Source organism: Kryptolebias marmoratus, linkage group LG11 (genome assembly GCF_001649575.2).
Source record: "Kryptolebias marmoratus isolate JLee-2015 linkage group LG11, ASM164957v2, whole genome shotgun sequence".
In the NCBI taxonomy this organism is placed as follows: Eukaryota; Metazoa; Chordata; class Actinopteri; order Cyprinodontiformes; family Rivulidae; genus Kryptolebias; species Kryptolebias marmoratus.
Window position 1 is genome coordinate 19,627,303 of NC_051440.1, and position 16,958 is coordinate 19,644,260.

The window sequence follows — 16,958 nt, forward strand, 5'->3', positions numbered from 1 at the left end:
CTGCGGGAATCCCGTGACCCGTGGGATTCCCGAGAAAATGTCAGCCTCTAGTACGCAGCGCTCATGGTGCGTTTAAAGACGGCTCGGAAAAACACATCCCCACATATTAACAACAAATTAAACAATTGCAACGGCTGGAAAAAAAGTGCGGGGGATATAGGGCATACATAAGGGAAGTGGGGGACATGTCCCACACATACCCCGGTTATGCCTTTGCTTGGGGGTGCTACGGGGGTGCTATGACTTTTCCAGGGGGAGCTATAGCACCCCCTAGCGCCCCCCTGGCGCCGCCAGTGTCTGCAAGTCTGTTTGTCATGAATAACATTCCAACTTTTCATGCTTTGCAGAGAAATTTTCTGTATAAATTAATGTGCCATTTGGATGGTCCAAGCAACTCTATAATAAGAGCTCTGACATCTGTTTTAGTGATTTTAGAAACATTTCTAGCTTTTTCTAATATTGGAATTCTTGCTTGTTTGTTTGGTGATGGATGCCTTTTTTTTTTTTTTGCTGATATGTTTTTATTTCATTTTATTTTTCTTACTTTATTTTTAAATATGGCATGGACTATCTGTTGTCTTGAAATAAAGTTTATAAATACAAAGAAGCATTCATTGAAGGTCACAGTTTTTTTTTTTTGTTTTTACACCCTTTCCTCTGCTGGTTTTCTCCTTCAGGACTAGTTTGACTCCCCGACCTTTCCAGCCAGTATGGATCATAAAGGGGAACCTCTGGAAGGAGCCATGGGTCTGAAACACGAGGAGCTGCCGCAGATGGACGGATCATGTGACGCATGTGAGCCTGACGAGGCCCAGCCAGCGACGCACGTGTGCCACGCTTGCAGCTTTGCCTTTTGCCCCGTCCACGCTGGCAAACACACAAGCAGCACACGACACACGTTAATGCCTTACAACCACGAAGACACGCAGGCCGGTAGCCCGGACACGGACAGAGACTCCAGAATTGGAGGGAAAGCTGAGAAGGAACCCGGAGGAAATGAAGCACTCGAAAAGGGCTCAAATCAGGGAGGGGCACCTCCTGGAGCGGCTGTGGCTAACGGTGGTGAGAGTGGAGATGCTGAAGGGGCTCAGAGTTGCTCGCGTCACGAAGCCGAGGCCTGCGAAGGAGCCGAGAATGCAGAAGCAGGACCAGAGGCCGTGGGCGCTGAGGAGGCCGGGAAGAGGGACACTGTGACAGTGGAAAGGCTTCGCTGCAAGGAGCATGGAGAGGAAGGCTCCCTCTACTGTAAACATGATGAGCAAATCATCTGTGTGGTGTGTGCTGTGCAGGGCGAGCACAGGGAGCACGAGATCATAACTCTGCATGAGGCCTACGTGTGGCAGAAGGTAAGCTGCACACAACATGACAGCTTTTTATATGGTGGACCAGCAGCGTGTGATTTATTGTCTGCTGGCTGTTGTGTCAAATAACTTATAGCTGCAGCTCTTCAGCAAAATGTATTCAGTGCATCACCAATCTAGTTTGCATTTCTTATTCATCATAAAGTATTCCAGTAGCTGCAGGCTCTGTAAGCTTAGAGTAATATGTTAAACTCAATATCTCGATCGGTCACATGATTTCATTAATAAATTGGTCCAATTAGACACTTCTATAAAGAATTCATTGAAAATGGAAAATGGGGAAAAAAACATAACAAATCTGCTTTGTTGTCCACCATTTCCGTCTTAACTTCTTTTTTTTTCCTGAGGACTTTTTCTCAAAGCTTAGTGAGCTCAGTGCAACATGTAAGCCAACACTGTAGCGGTGTGTAAAATTTAAAACCTAAATGGCAATATTATCTTCCATTTATTCTCTTTAAATATTCTTTTTATTTAAAAAAAAAGTGAACAGACAGCTTGTCTAATTGAGTTTTTTAATGTAATACTTACTTTTTATGTCATACCAAAGTTTGAATTTGATATTTGAGAAACTAGATAGGGGTGACAAAAGGAAAAATTGGTTAACTATTTAAAAAACAAGAAAAAGTCAAGAAAAGAAAAATACAGTCGATCATGGAACATCATACAACTGTTAATTGTCAACACATCAGTAATAAGATTGGAAATTTTAAAAAAGTGTTTTAGAAAGACTGAATTTTTGGACAAACTGAATCAGGGGAAAGTTCAAGAACAAGAAAATAATGTTTCGCAACATTAGATTGGTCAGAATTTGAGGATTTCTTTGCTTACTATAATGTATTTTCAAAAGAATCTCAGCATTTTAATGATAAGGCTATAACAGTGCTCAGGATTTTAGTATTGCTTGGCCTCCGCACTGTGGATGTACATCTGGAAAACAAAAGTAGAGCAGCTCACTTCGCTGGTGTATTCTTACACCACAGACACATATGGATTAACAAGAGGGAAAGAAGGTCACACACACAGCCCAAGGCCTCTTTATATACTCTGAAGCTACTCTGGCTTTTATCCTGTTTTCTGTAACACTATTCAAATGAAAAAAAAATCCTTTGTGGAGAACAAGTTGCATAATTTCACTGTATCAAGGCTGCATTCACAACATTTTATGTAAATTTGCAGCCTTACCCTTCGTTGAGTCCACATTAAAAAAAAAGCACATGTTCAGAATTAATGTCATACTTTCGATGTGTGTATGTTTCATCAAAACATATTACTCCCAGTTTGTTTTTGCATCTTTGTGTGAAATTATTAAATAGATGTCATGAACAAATAGTATCTCAAACATCCAGCCAATTGCTTGAGTTGTACAGAGAGAATCTCTGTGGACTTTCTGTGCTTTATGTTGTGACATGCTCTCTTGTATTTACTGCTTGTTGGTGTGCTTTATCTGCAGAGCAGGCAGGGTTATGACCTCCTTGGCTATACACAGCAGATGGCTGAACGGATCAAAACCAAGTGGACCAACCCTGAGGTGAGTGTGAGCCTTTTTACACAGAACTCTGAGTTGAATGCTAACACATTAGGAGGTAAGGAGCGTTTTTAAAGGGGGGGGGATCCGGAAAAGATGGGCTGCGAGTGGTTCATATTTGTCAATAATTTCCCACCAGCTCTCATTAAATTGAAGGACTTGAGAATCCTTGTAAAAAATGGTACCCCACCATGCACAAGTCGCTTTGCTTTTTATTGTGTGATTGTGCCAGTGGGTTTGCTTATAATTTCTTTTCCAAATATGCCTCTCACTGTCAGATTCACTTTGCATTTCAAACCTAGCCAAACACAAATGGCAGTAATAGACTGTCTTTATAAAATTTGCAAGTGGCAAATGACACTAATTTAAAGCGCTTCTGTAGTTTCTTTATACTAAGGTCCTTGTAACAAGCTTTATATCTCTAAACAGGTCATGAGCAAGGTTCAGGAGAAGCAGAGATTAGCATTGGGTTATAGAAAATATTAAAAACTCTGAATATCCCTCTTAGCACCATTAAATCCAATATTAGAAAATAGAATAAATGTGACACCACGATCGACCAACTAATAAAGAAAAACTCACAGACCGGGCAAAAAGCTGAGAGGCAACAAAGAGGCAAAACGAAACATTTAATCAGCGGCAAATTTTTGTTGTAGAGATCAATGTGTCCGTCCATATGATCACCTAAAGCAGTACGGAGTCCATTATGCTTCACTTTGCTGAATGATGTATGCATGCATGCTCATTCAAAAGACATCTGGGAATCTTCCCCCAAATATTTGCAGGAATGCACACAGATCAGATGAGGCTAAACGTTTCGTCCATTAACAACAGTTTTGAGTTTTGTGCAAACCCAAAAAGGGCTTGTTATCACCCTGAGAGGATCGTCTTCCTAATGAAGCATGGCGATGACACAGCAACATGCTGCATGAAATTCATCCGGACTGAATGAATGAAGACGGCCACAGGCTTCGGGAAATCTTGTTCGACTTTTCCACAGCAGTGAGATGGGGACGAAAGTTCACCTGAAGCAGCACTCAATGGATTTATGAGGGGAAAATTCACAGAAAGGTTAGGTCAAAGCACAGATCTCGATCCACCTGAGAATCTGAATATGATTTTACACCTGAACACCACCAGAACCCGACCAACTCGAAGGAGCTGAATCAATTTTACGTTGAGGAGTGGGCATAAATCTCAGTGGCTGGATTATCCAAGCTTCTGTGGACAAAACCCAAGAGATATGCAGGTGCAAAGGGATCTTCACGAGGTATTAAGTCTTAGAAAGTGAATATTTATGCACATTTACATGTTGTTTTTTAGTGTTTTTTCTTCTTGCTTCACAATGAAAATAGCATCCTTTAAAGTGGTATTTATGTTACACTGATAAGTTCCCTGGATTCTTAAACCATGCCCAATTAATGACTAATTGGTCTAATTTCAGAAATGTGTATGACCTAATTAAGTCAAACCATCATGCTGGGATGATTCCACTGCCATCCCTCAAAATAAAGGAATCTTATTTTAAAAGAAAGTGCATGTTATGCATGCTGAAAGGGAAGCATTTCCAATTACTATGAAGATTCCATATTTGTTTGTTTTTTTCCTCAAAAAAGAAATTATCACTTGGTCTTTATTACAGTGTTTGTAGGGTATCTGGAGCTTTTGTCAACTGAAACATATAAGGTAGGGAAAAAAAGTAATTCTGTAACTTAGTAGTTAGATAAATAAGCTATTTAAGATAGTTAACCTCCTTTCAAAGTCTCTTCTCGTGAATAATTGACCCATCTATACCCATTCTATGGTAATACCACACTCTATTCAACTCTGAAAGCTGTTGTATCTTAGTGCTGGTGAAACTTTGTGTAAAAACATTCCTCTGCACTTATTGAGGAAGGTGACAGAAGTTTTCCTTCTTTAACTCAAGCTGTTTCCACCATCATGTCAAAATCCCAATATTTTTTATACGATCTTGACATTTTTTCCAGCATTCTTGTTGAAATGCCTCCAGGTTGCCATCTAAAGGAGCAGGACAACGAGTGCATTTCATACACAGTCACACTATTTGATGCAAAGAAAAAACTACTTAAACTGAATTTTCATGACAAGTCAAGCTTGAAAACAGTTTCTGTATTTCCATTACTGATGCCACAGTGGAGGCATGATCTGCCACTGAAAATGAAACCTGACCATGTAGAGTTAGGGGTTGTGCACTGAAGGGCGGAACAGTTAAAGGCAAGATCAGAAACATACAGCTCTCGTCTCAGCAAATTACCATTAAAAGCGGCATCACCTGCTTTCTCAACCATCCATGCATTTATACCTCTGTCAGAACCTATAGAGGAGAAATGGCACACAAGAGCGTAGCTGCACACTTGCAAAGGTGCGACCCAAGCACAGCAGCTTAACGTAGAAGGTTAATTTTACTGGCCTGTGAGCGATAACCTTTTTTGTTGTCAGCTGGCACCCCCACCTGAGTTCATATCTTTTGTCATACTGGCATATCAGTGCGGCCCTGGTGGACTTCCTGGACGTTTTGTCTTACGCTGTTCCACTGTAGGGGTGCAGTGAGCTTGGTAAAAAGCACTTACCACCTCACTCGCAGGGCATTGTGTTGGAGACCATTATGTGGATTTGTCGGCGTGTCCTTTTTGCACTCTCAAATGTCAGTGTTTATTATTATGCATGACAAGCAACCATCAGAGTGACTACTTCTGGTGAGGAAGGTTGTGTCTAAGTGTGTGCGTGCAAGACAGACGCAGAGATGGAAAGAGCAGCTGGAGGAGGTTAAATTGCATGGTATTGACATCCTGAAAGACTTCCTGAAGGAATAGATCTGAGTAGCTGTCTATGAGTAAGTGTGGGCTGGATGACAAAATGCATCTTTTTCCACATTTTCCTTTTTAATCTAGCTAGCTTTATTGAGTACTTTTCTACATGCACAGGGATTGTAATGTCTCCAAGTTCATATCGTCTTTCTGCAACTCCGAGTAAATATAATACAAACAACAGCAACAGACCTGCATATTAATGACGAACTAGAGGCCTAACCTACTTAAAGGTTTAGATGCTTGTCACTCCTCCAATCAGTAAGCATTATCTGTAAACAGAAAACAAGAAGAGAAATTTGAAGCATGAAGGACAGTAGCTGGATAATCAGCTTATTTACTTCATTTTATCTTTTATTTACTGTTTATATATGTGGTTAAGGCACCATTTACTGCACACACTATGTGTAGAGCTGCTTTTTTTCTTGCTGAATTGAAGTAATATGAGACCCAGATAGAGCGTAACACCACCACTCAGATGTGTGTGTGTGTGTGTGTTTATTGGCTAAATCCATTTTCACTGTCTCATAAGATCTACAAGAACAGCAGACACATTAAAGCTGTCTTAGAGACTCAAGGCTGTGGAACAGACAATAGAGCATTTTTTATATTTTTGTTGTTTTTTTAAAAAAGAAAGAAAAAAAATCTTGGCTGCTGCTGTTATATTTATTTGTTGTACTATTTTTGGTTGAACTCTTTTCCTTATCCACTTTTTAAACTATTCCTCCTCCTTCGCTGTCCCATTTCTCTTCAAGGCTGTCGCTTCTGTTTCTTTCCCAGCATTTTAATTTAGTTACTTGGTGCCATTACCAAGAAAGTTCCTTGGCTGACATTGCCAGGAAAAAAAAAAGTTTCCAAATATTGAAACCACACTTTTATAAATCCACAAACAATCGACTTTTTATTCGTTTTTTTTTTCATACATACGACTTTAGTGATTATTGCGAAGCTGGTATTCTTCAAAATAAGTCCTATTCATTGCATTACTGCATTAAAAATTAAATTGGAAAATCTAATTTTGGGAGAGATAAAAGAGAGCGTGCAGATAAGATGGGGTAGTGTTCTGCTGGAACTGGGCCACCATTGCCAAGGGCAAGGACAGTTCAAATCCATTTACTCCTAATGTATTATTAATGCTTCTCAGGCCTTTTTTTAAAGACATCACATCAAAGAGCGCACTAAATAAGCAGCAGAATTGGCTTAATTTTGAAGTTCATTCAAAGAATTTAGCAGAACTCGATCATTCTAAATATTTCCTTTTTAAAGTACAAAATTATTTGTTAGAAGGAAAAAAAACTGTCTTTGCTTTCATTAAAAATATTTCTTTTTCTGTCTTATTTTTGTTAATTCATGAATACTACAGGATGGTTAATTGGTTGATGTTTTCAAACCTTGCAGCTTCTTACATACTTGTTTTTTTTTTTTTGTTTACTTCTGTTTTTCTTTTGAATGTTTTTTTTTTTGTCTCACCCAAAGATTGTGAAGTTATATTGTTGTTGTTTTTTCTCTCTTCTCTTTTCACTCTCAAAGACTTTGGTTCCTTTTTGCAATTTTATCATCGAATCCAACAAGTAAGAATGTTCTTTACAATCAGTCAAAATTATTTCAAATATGAAGGTTTTTTTGTGTGTCAGTCTTGTTATATTGCAGTCATTTGAAGTGTCAGAGGACAAGGTTTTTTTACAACGCTTCTTATGTTAGGCACTTTAGTCATGTTTCTACAACACAAATGTTGTATAAAAAGATTTTTTTCATCTTGATTAATGGTTGACTTTAATCAAATAACGACTCTGCCGTCCTGTCCTCCTGCGTCCTTACAATAACTTTGCCAGGGTGAGCAATGTGCTCTGTTGTTTCTCCCGAGGCCTCATTTTGTGGCCTCAGCTTGCAGTGATGCAAATGAAGAATTAGCACGCATGGATGCTCCTTCCCTGTGATTGACGCAGATTTTTTTTTTAGTGAGAGCTCCTCCATCAACACACAGACCTGGGATCACAGGCTCCATCTGTGGTGCAGGCCATGGGAATTTCTTAAAGGTCAAAGGGCTTTGTGGAGGTCAGGGTTTTGTTTTTGAATGGCGTTACCTCTGTTCATGTCATAGTATTTTGCTGAATATTTTATTTTCCGGAAACCTTTACAAAAAAGCCTAACTTATTTGTATATAAAAAAATGATTCACCTAAAATTGAAACTTCACACGTTTTCTCTTCTAATCTGCTGTTGCATATGTTGCACTTCATAATATAAAAATTGACTTTGCAATTTTAGTTGAAAAGTAATCATTGCGGTTTATAAATGGGTTATGGTAAATTCCTGAAAGCAAATTAACTTAAGCACCAGTACAAACGTGACTTCAATCCAGTGAGCTTACTCAGTACAAACAGGAGAATGTGACGTGAATCTGCTAATTCTTACTTTTTATAAGTGATGTGTGACAATAGCAAACATTTTCTAAGTTAATGTTTATGAACTAATAATTAAGTATTTACAAGAAAAAGTTAGTACAGTCTCTAACTTATTGAATTTATTCAGTTTGAATAAATAAAGTCTATACATTTAACAGAGATGACTAAAGCTTAACTATCAGCATTTATTGTAGAAGTTTACTTTTAGTTGTGCCCTTAATTAATTATATACTAATACTTCAAATAGATTTGTGAATATTTCTATTCATATTACTATTTTCAATATCACAAGCTTTGTAATCTAAATGTTATCTTAAGCCAAAGCTTTGAAAGAATAAAGTTTAGTTTTGTTTTGTTTTTTTCTTTGCTCAGCCAACACCTTTGTAGTGCATCGTTCCTCATCTCTCAGACAGACGTAAATTCAGGGATTGATTTTGTTGAGGCTAAAAGAAAAAAAACAACAACTCATTGCTCCCCAATTATATGTTAACTAACTCCTTCTGTCTTATTCAGAATGAATAATGTGCAAGTTTTTCTGTCCGCATACAAAGAAAGTAATTTGAAAGTGTTGCCTCTTGCACTTGGATTAATGGGCAATTTGGAGAATCTGATTGCTTGTGCAGAAATGGCAAATACATAATAAAACTTTGGGCCCTTAGGGGCAGTCACTCTGCCAACCTTGGTAAAGACAATGATTCCTTGCTTCAGTGGAGAAAGAAAGGCTGCCGGAAACGAGATGAAACGCAAGGAAAGGAAGGGAATTACGTTCTGCTCCAGGGAGAAAGGGGAGATGGAGCAGATGATGTTTGTATTGAGACAATTATAACATATTAGGGAGAAGAGATCATGTCAAGGAACCTCAGGATGTCAGCAACTTCTTTCAAGAATGCAAGTAGGAGTATGTTTATTGGGGTGTTTTTAACTTAATGAGTCATGGCTAAAGAGAGTCTCACAAGGGAATAGGGGAAAGAATTAAAAAAGTTGTCTTGGTGAGCAGTTCAGCCAAACAGATGGCTCTCTGCAGTGGTAAAAACCTCTGACTTTTCTGTCTACAGATGTGATTCGTGGGCTTTGCCACTAGATAATCTGCTCAGTGCCATCAATTAGTTACTGCATGACAGAGACCTGTGGGCTTCCTGAAATAATCTAAAATAAAACAGAAGTATTGCCTCTTCTTTTATTGCCTTACTTTGATTTCTTGCTTTGTATTTGTGTTCATATCCATGATTCATACCTACAATGATGTGGTTTATTTGATATAGTTTGTTGAGGCTCAGTATATCTTTCTCGCTCTTTTTGTTCATTTTCCATATGGGCTTTGGCTTAATCTTGTTTCAAGTCACAAAGGGGAGTAGTTCCTGTCCCAGCAGTCCATGGGCGAGAGGTGGAGTACTCTCTGAACAGGTTGCCTGTTCATCAGAAGTCCAACACAGAAACAGTATTACTCTGTCTTGTAAAATTGAAAGGTTTTTCTCTGCCCTACTTAAATTTATCCAACCCAGTCATTCTTTTGTCTTTCGTCTCTCTTTTTTTTTGTGTCTGATTTACATATAATAGATGTCGACAGAAGAACTAGAAGAATACGTGAACAGTCAGTTTGACGAGCTCCGCAGACTGGTTCGTTTGGAGGAAAGGAGAACCCTTCACTTGGTCGACCTCAAAGAAGCTTTCCTGACTGCATCTGCTGCTGAGAAAATAGCTGAGATCACCGCTGAAACCGAAAAGCTGCAGGAAGAGATGGACAACATCACGCACCAGCTGTGCCTGCTGGAGCAGGCGGAGACAGCTGGACCTGCAGTTGCAGCAGAGGTCCTTGCAGCAGCTCCTGGACCGGCCCACAGATTGCTGGTGAGAAAATTTGACTTTTTTTCCTTTACTTTTCTTGCCTTTTTGTGTTTTCTGAACTACGCAATTCTCATGCCAATTCTCAGTGAGTGAAAAATAAAGTAAAGAAAGAAAAGAAAGCCCTAAAAACGTGACATTCAGCTCAAGGCCATTTAAGAAGTCTATTTTGGCCTGTAAGTGTTGGCTATGATTACAATTTAGGATAGCTTGCAACAGCACCCTAACTTGTGATGATTTGGCTGAAAATCTTATTTACTGGATCAACATAGTGCCTTGCTTAAAGACACTTTAGCAGCCTTATTGTTTGCAGCTGCAAATGTTTGTTCCTGAGTCTTTCATTTCAAAGATTATTTTCCTAATGAGGATGGAACTTGCTGCAGACAGACAAATGAATAAAAGATCAGGCACAGTTATACACAGTTTTGCTCCAAATGAAAGGAGGGAATCTTAACTATTTATCCAGACAAATACTTCATTTGTGTGAAGAAATGAATTCCCCCTTGTGCCATTTTTGGAGTTTGAGTGTATTTATCAAAACATGCTCAAGTTACAATTGTTTAAATTATAAAAGACTTTAGTTCTCACACTCAGCTTTGATTTAACCACATTCATGTCTAAATTAAAGGAACATTTTAGAAATTATTTGTTCCTATAATGTCTTCTTTAGGATATGGAATGTAGTTGGGCTATTTAATCAAAAGCTCTTTTCTGAAAAGGTTGAGCTTTTCATTTATTTTTTTCTTTGTCAATAAAACAGACTGGAGGTCTGATGTTAATTCAAAGTGTGATGTCTGTGTTTGGAAGCCATTGCTGAAACCAACAACAGTCAGTGGAGCTCTCAATACAAATGAAACAAGCTATTTTTAGGCTTCAGAAGCAGAACATATCCATCAGGAGAAAAAGCAGGGACATTGGAAGTGGCCAGATCAATAGTTTGGTACATTTGGAGGGAAAAAAAAACTAATCTAATGGTGAGCCTGGCCACATCGAAAGGCTTAAGAGGAGTGATGGATAACAGAACTCTTTTCAATGTAAAGAAAAACACTTAACATAGGCTTAGCAAAGGACACTTTCCAAGATAACTTGAGGTAAGCAAATACTTAGAGTTCACGTCAATGTGTAGCTATAAGCCTCTGGTAAAGAAACGCCAAATGAGAAAAAAATGAGACGGATAAAATTAAATTGTAGCAGAAAGATATTAGGAAAAACGTATAAAAAGGAGCCTGGAAAAGTTTCAATATAGTTTATGCATCAATTGGACCAATGTAATGGCTTATGCATTAATGATTTCCAGTGACATTTGGTCAAGGCTGTTAACTAATGATGTGCCAAAACACAACAACACCAGCCTGCTGCAGTTTCTCTGCTAAGGTTTAACTAAATGTGACAAAGTTAAAAAGACAATGGTTTACACTTTAGATGGACAACAGCCTAAAACTTTCTCCAAAAACAATTATCAACCATTCGGAAGGTATAGAAGTGGGATTTTTTTTTACAGTTGTAAAGTAAATAATTATAGTGTAATCTGGATGAAGCAGGGTGTTTTTTTGCTTAAGTCAATACTACTGCCAGAAAATCCACAAACAACAACAGAAGGCACCTGCAGAAAAACCTGGAGTGCTGACAAAGCATGACGAAGAAAGAAGCCCTTTCTTTAAATAACACATTTTTATTAAAGTCCAGGTATTCAGTGTTTGTCCACCTCCTCTAAACATTAAGCTGTTGTGAACGCAGAAGATGGATTTATTGTTTCTCATCTGTTTACACATCAGCTCAATGTTGGAAGCTTCCTTATATTAAAGAACAGTTGACATCTTTGTTCAGCTGTTGTTTATATCACACCATGGCAAGAACGTGAACAGTGGCAGAAAAGCAAGTCATGTTCTCACACTCTTATCAAACACTTAAGCACCTCACTCCCGCTGGTCTAATTTCAAAATTGCAGAGGAGGCTTTTACTACTTATAGGCCCCAAATTAAAACATCCCATTGGACCATTTGTCACTCGCTTTATTTTAGTCACCACAGTCAAGAGAGGAGACTTGAGCATTCCCTGGAGATGCTATGCATGACTAAAGAGGCTGTAGTAATGGTATAGCTGATGTGCAGATTGCTTTTTCTCTGAGAAATTATTCCATGGTGGCCCAGGTTCATTAGAGGCTCTAATTGAATGCCAATGGTACCCGGTTTGTTCTCATGTGTTCTTTATTGCTGGAGGAAGCAATAGATGATGTGATTTGGAAATGGATGGTCACCAGAGAAGGTCCTGTGTCAGAGTTAAGAGTCTTTATATAGAAATTCAATTAACGGTGTGTCTTACTGTGTGTATGTGGCACTCACAATCCCCACATGGAGCAGAAATCTGAGCATATGCAAAAGTATAAAACCTGAAGTTTGCCATTGCAATGGTACAGCTCGCATTGTATCAAAGAAAAGAATAATTACTGATACAACACCTGCAGCTATTTTATTGAGTTTTATTTATGTAGTTCATTTATTTATTTTAAATGTCTGCTCTTCATAGTTAAAGAAAACTAACCACACTGTTAATCTAAGATATGTGCTTTACTTCTCTTTTTGCAGCTGTCAAGGGTAGGGTTCAACCTACTTAGGCACCTTTTTTCCAGTTACATAAAGATGAATCTTGTGTGCAAATGCTAAGACCTTCTGCCCACTTGACATGCATATTGTAGGTCTGTAAATAGTAAAGATGTATACCAAGAGAAGTCTTGTAAAAAAATAAAATAATAAATAACTAGTAAGATAACTAAATCACTGGGCTTCAATGCATATCATCCGGGATGATCTTACAACAGGTAGTGGTATAAAACAAACGCAATAAAATAAAGAAATAGAAGTTGAAACAGGCAAAAGTGATTTGAACATTTTTATTTTGTAAATGCATCAAAGCCGAATGCATATAATGGTAAACATCTGTAATGCAGTAACTATAATGTAAAACAAACCCACCCTTTAAAATCTTTCCAGAGAATAAATTGCTAAATTAAGGCAACTCTTCCTGCTTTAGGTCAAGCAAACACATTATTATGGATAAATAATGCAAGCGCAGGAATATGCCATTGTAGACACAGTTGCAAAATAAAAAGGGGTCAGCAGGATTGAAAATGCATTTTGAAAACTGACAAATCAGTGAGAGCCGCAGGGAGAATATATTAAGAGGCTTTGTCTTAGACTGTGTTCAGTCGTTTCCAAAACTCTTTAAGCCATTGCAAAAAGTAGAATCTAAATTTTAAAAGCACAAGAAGATGGGCAGCACCGCCAGATCGTTTTACACGACACACAAGATGCCAAAAATAATGAGATACCTCATTAGTCAGTTTGTGAGAATTTGTGCTATAACTGATTTAACTGTAGCTGAAATCTGCTTTGTCAAATGCAAACTGCTGTAAAATATAAAGGTGCAACATTTTATCGACAAAGCCCTTAGATTTTTCCAATTATGCACTTTTTTTTCTCCATAAATGTTTAAAATTTATGACTGAACTAATAAAATGTATTTTTATTTTCAATAGTTTTTTTTTTCTCCTTGCAGATTGTTGCAATTCGTTTTTTCAAAGTGTCCTGTAGCATAATGTAACAGCAATATATGTTCCCAAACATATAATTTAATCAAGTAGTTCGTTGTTATTCATTTAACCATTAGTAAACCAGGTCAGTAAAAACAATGCAGACATTTTCACATTTGTGTGGAGACATTTTACAGCAACCGCTGCTTTTTAAAAAAAAGAAAAAATGTCAGTTTTGTGCTTTCATTTTACAAAATGATTTTTGAGTCTGCTGAAGTGTTTGACAGAATAAGTGAATAGATAACTTACTGACTCATATTTGTTCAAATTCAAAGCTAATTAATTTTGAATCTAAGTGTAGTCGGTTTGGCAAACAGCCAGTCGTTTCTCAGCAGCCTCCGCTCTTCGTCTCCTCTTATCTGTCGTGCTGCCAAAGAGCCACTGTCTTCTGTTAGTTTTCCTCTTTCATGGCGGTGTCATCTTAGTGTTGGTCGTTGAAGTCCAGTGCTACAGTATAATCTGTGCTGAAACACTGTGTTTTAGCGACTGTCTGTAATCTTCCCTCTTAAAATGCCTAGTCTGCTCCGAGTGCTCCATTGATTGGTGAGAATTCAGTAAGTATGAGACAAATGCTTATACTTTGTATGAACTTCACCAAAGTAGCTATGAGAGAAAAGCCTTATGCAAGCTTTTTTTTTTTCATTTTGTAATGCTTTTTTCTCTGTTTTGTAGTATAAATTATGTCTGCGCAGAGGGTTTATATCCAAAACTAATACACATAAAGTGGAGGGAAAATGTCATCCTTAAAGCTTCACTACTTTAAAAATATGGTTTTCTAATTGTTTTTTGTTTTTTTTTCCTTTTTTTTCTTTTTGCTGAATGTTTGTTAGATGTGCAGGCTGTATTAAAATTCACCAGCGGAGCTTCTGTGAGATTCAGAAATTTAACAAGTGAGCCTGCAAAGACAATTCAGTTTTTAAATGCAGCTTTTATGTGGTAGAAACTGTGATTCTACATTCTACAAAAGAAAATGGACTTTATTGTTGGCAGAGGTAGCAATTTGCTTTTGTTTTGTCAATAGAGAAGCAGTTGCATCAAAAATTATGAATGAGAACAAATAGATTCACATTTTTATTTAAATCAGCTACATATAGATACGATAATATAGGAAGCTTTTTCTAGAAAGTGCCAAGTTCTTGAGCATTTACAAGTTGAATAAATGTATCTATATAGAAGGAGAACCTAAATTTATTGTAATGTACAATTGCTATAGTCCTTTTGCTACTTCATAGCCCAAGAAAGAAGCATTTCATACATTTGATGCAAAACTCAGGTGTATAATTGTCAATGAATTTCAGTTTAGTTTGGTTCTTTTACCAAGGCTTTAGTTCAGTTATCACTATCACTGAATCTTCAATAGCATTGTGTCATACATCTTCAGTAATAAGTTAAACAGTAAATGCTGTAATAACCTTTGTCCTGATAAAGTTTTGACCAAGTTAGGGTTGTAAAAATATTCAGTATCCATATTTGTATCTTGAATTTTGTTGTTACTTGTACTAGTAAATTAGTATCCATGTGTTTATTGTGAATTCACAGCAGTACTTAATCCATGTTTTACAAGGTTTAGTTTAAATTTCTAATCTTCTTAGACTCGATGTTGAATTGTGAACCTTGTCAGTGTTGGTCATTGGACATTGTATTTGTTCTTATCAAATACAGCAGCTCTGGTGGTCACATTAGCTGATTTCACAGCTAAATCTAAGTAGTGCATCTGGCGGGTTGGTTGTTTGAAAGATGTGCAGGCTCCATTAACTTGGCACTAGTGGCATATGGCCATACGGTAATGGGCAATACCCAGTGTTTTATGATGCACTCGTGTTAAAATCTAGTGTGAACTCTGCAGGCACTGCAGAAAAATGTGAGTCTGCCAAGTTTTAGATACAGAACTGAGCAGTTCACCTGATCCTTCTTTCTATTATTTTTTACAAATGTAAAAACATTCAGTGTTAAAATTAGGTTTTGATTTATAATGGTTCATTTTATCATTCCTAGTAAATGTGTGATAACAGCTTTACCATTTGTTAAATAAAGCTGGGCTGTATACTTAGTATACTGTATTTATAGTATCTGTCCCCATCAAGATGTAGCTTATGGCTTTACTTTATCTCACTCTTTAACAGTTAAAAAAGGAAATACTCATCAAATCATTCCCCTCTGTTAAAGTCACACCCATACACAGCTTGTGCAGTGAGTTTGCATTTAATACATCATCTAAAATTAGCATTATTGCTCCCATTAAGATATCCTGAGATATTCCAACTCAAAGTGTAGAACTTATGTGCAGCTATAATTGTTCCCCTAATGAAACAGACTGCTTTAATGAAGGTTAAATCCATCAGAATCCTTGATGCCAGATCAGCACAACCTGCTGTTCACCCCATTAACACCTTGTTACTGTGTCGCATGTGGTTTTATGTGTTTTGAATTGTTTTGGAGTTCACTTAAGTTTTGAGTAGTCAATTACACCCAACCCTTTTGCTAAATGAGTAGTAAGCCCAAAAAGGTAGCATGCTAATTACAGAGACTGCAAGTGTATGTCATCTGGCTTCTTTACTTGCATTTTTGTTTTATTCTATTTATTCTTGTTGTCTGATTTAAATCTTTTTTTAGCACACAAGCAAACATATAGCTTTTAATTTATATTACATTCTGCTCTGACGTTCAACAAAAGATGATCACTAATCGAATACTAGAAAATCTTGTAAGTCCCAAACAAAAACCAGCAGTAAAGCTAGTGCAAGAATAATGCTGGAAGCTCATTTGGTGCTTTGCTCCAAATCACTCCTTAACGCTTTCATGAATATACATGAGCACAACTGGTGGATGAAAGTGATGATTAACTGGTGTGAATTAAAGCCACTCCATCTGTAGACTCATGGTAATATAAATTACATTGTTTACTTAATTTATTTTTTTCTTGTTGTTCGTTGTTTCCTTTTGTGGTATCCACAGCATCTGTGCTAAGATTTCAAATTTTTCATTGTCTCCTTCTCATGTCCCCTCTCCCCTGTTTTTGTCTTTGTTTTCAGAACAACATTGAAGCCAGACCGAGGTAAGACTGCCAAGTGTGATTCATACTCACCTTTTTATAGCACGACTGTAGCTGTGACTGAGGACTCTTCAGTACTCAGCTTCTTGATAAATCATCCTCCATGAGAGTGACTCGTATTCATGTTGCATAATAAAACCCACATAAGCACATGCTTTTTTGCGCTTTTCCTCAAACATTTTCACCTGCCAGTTCCCCCCTCAAACATCTGACAAACTCTTTACAGACACATCAGCCCTGCCTTGCCTCCGAAGCAATTTGATCACATGCGAGTCACATCGGTGCTGTAGAGGTGACAGTCTGCCTGGCTCGATGAAAGCTCTGCAAACAGTGGCTGACAGGCTGAAGTTTCAAACG

The 16,958-nt window shown here is 37.6% G+C and overlaps 1 protein-coding gene across 1 annotated transcript in view; it reads left to right on the plus strand.

Moving 5' to 3' along the window:
• trim44 (tripartite motif containing 44) overlaps positions 1–16,958 on the plus strand; it is a 46,592-nt gene that overhangs the window by 4,547 nt on the left and 25,087 nt on the right. The window contains exons 2-5 of the mRNA XM_017423078.3: positions 678–1,346; positions 2,812–2,889; positions 9,676–9,966; positions 16,582–16,604. Coding sequence (XP_017278567.1) covers positions 711–1,346; positions 2,812–2,889; positions 9,676–9,966; positions 16,582–16,604 — 1,028 coding nt within the window. The 5' untranslated portion in view covers positions 678–710. The remainder of the gene's footprint in view (positions 1–677; positions 1,347–2,811; positions 2,890–9,675; positions 9,967–16,581; positions 16,605–16,958) is intronic.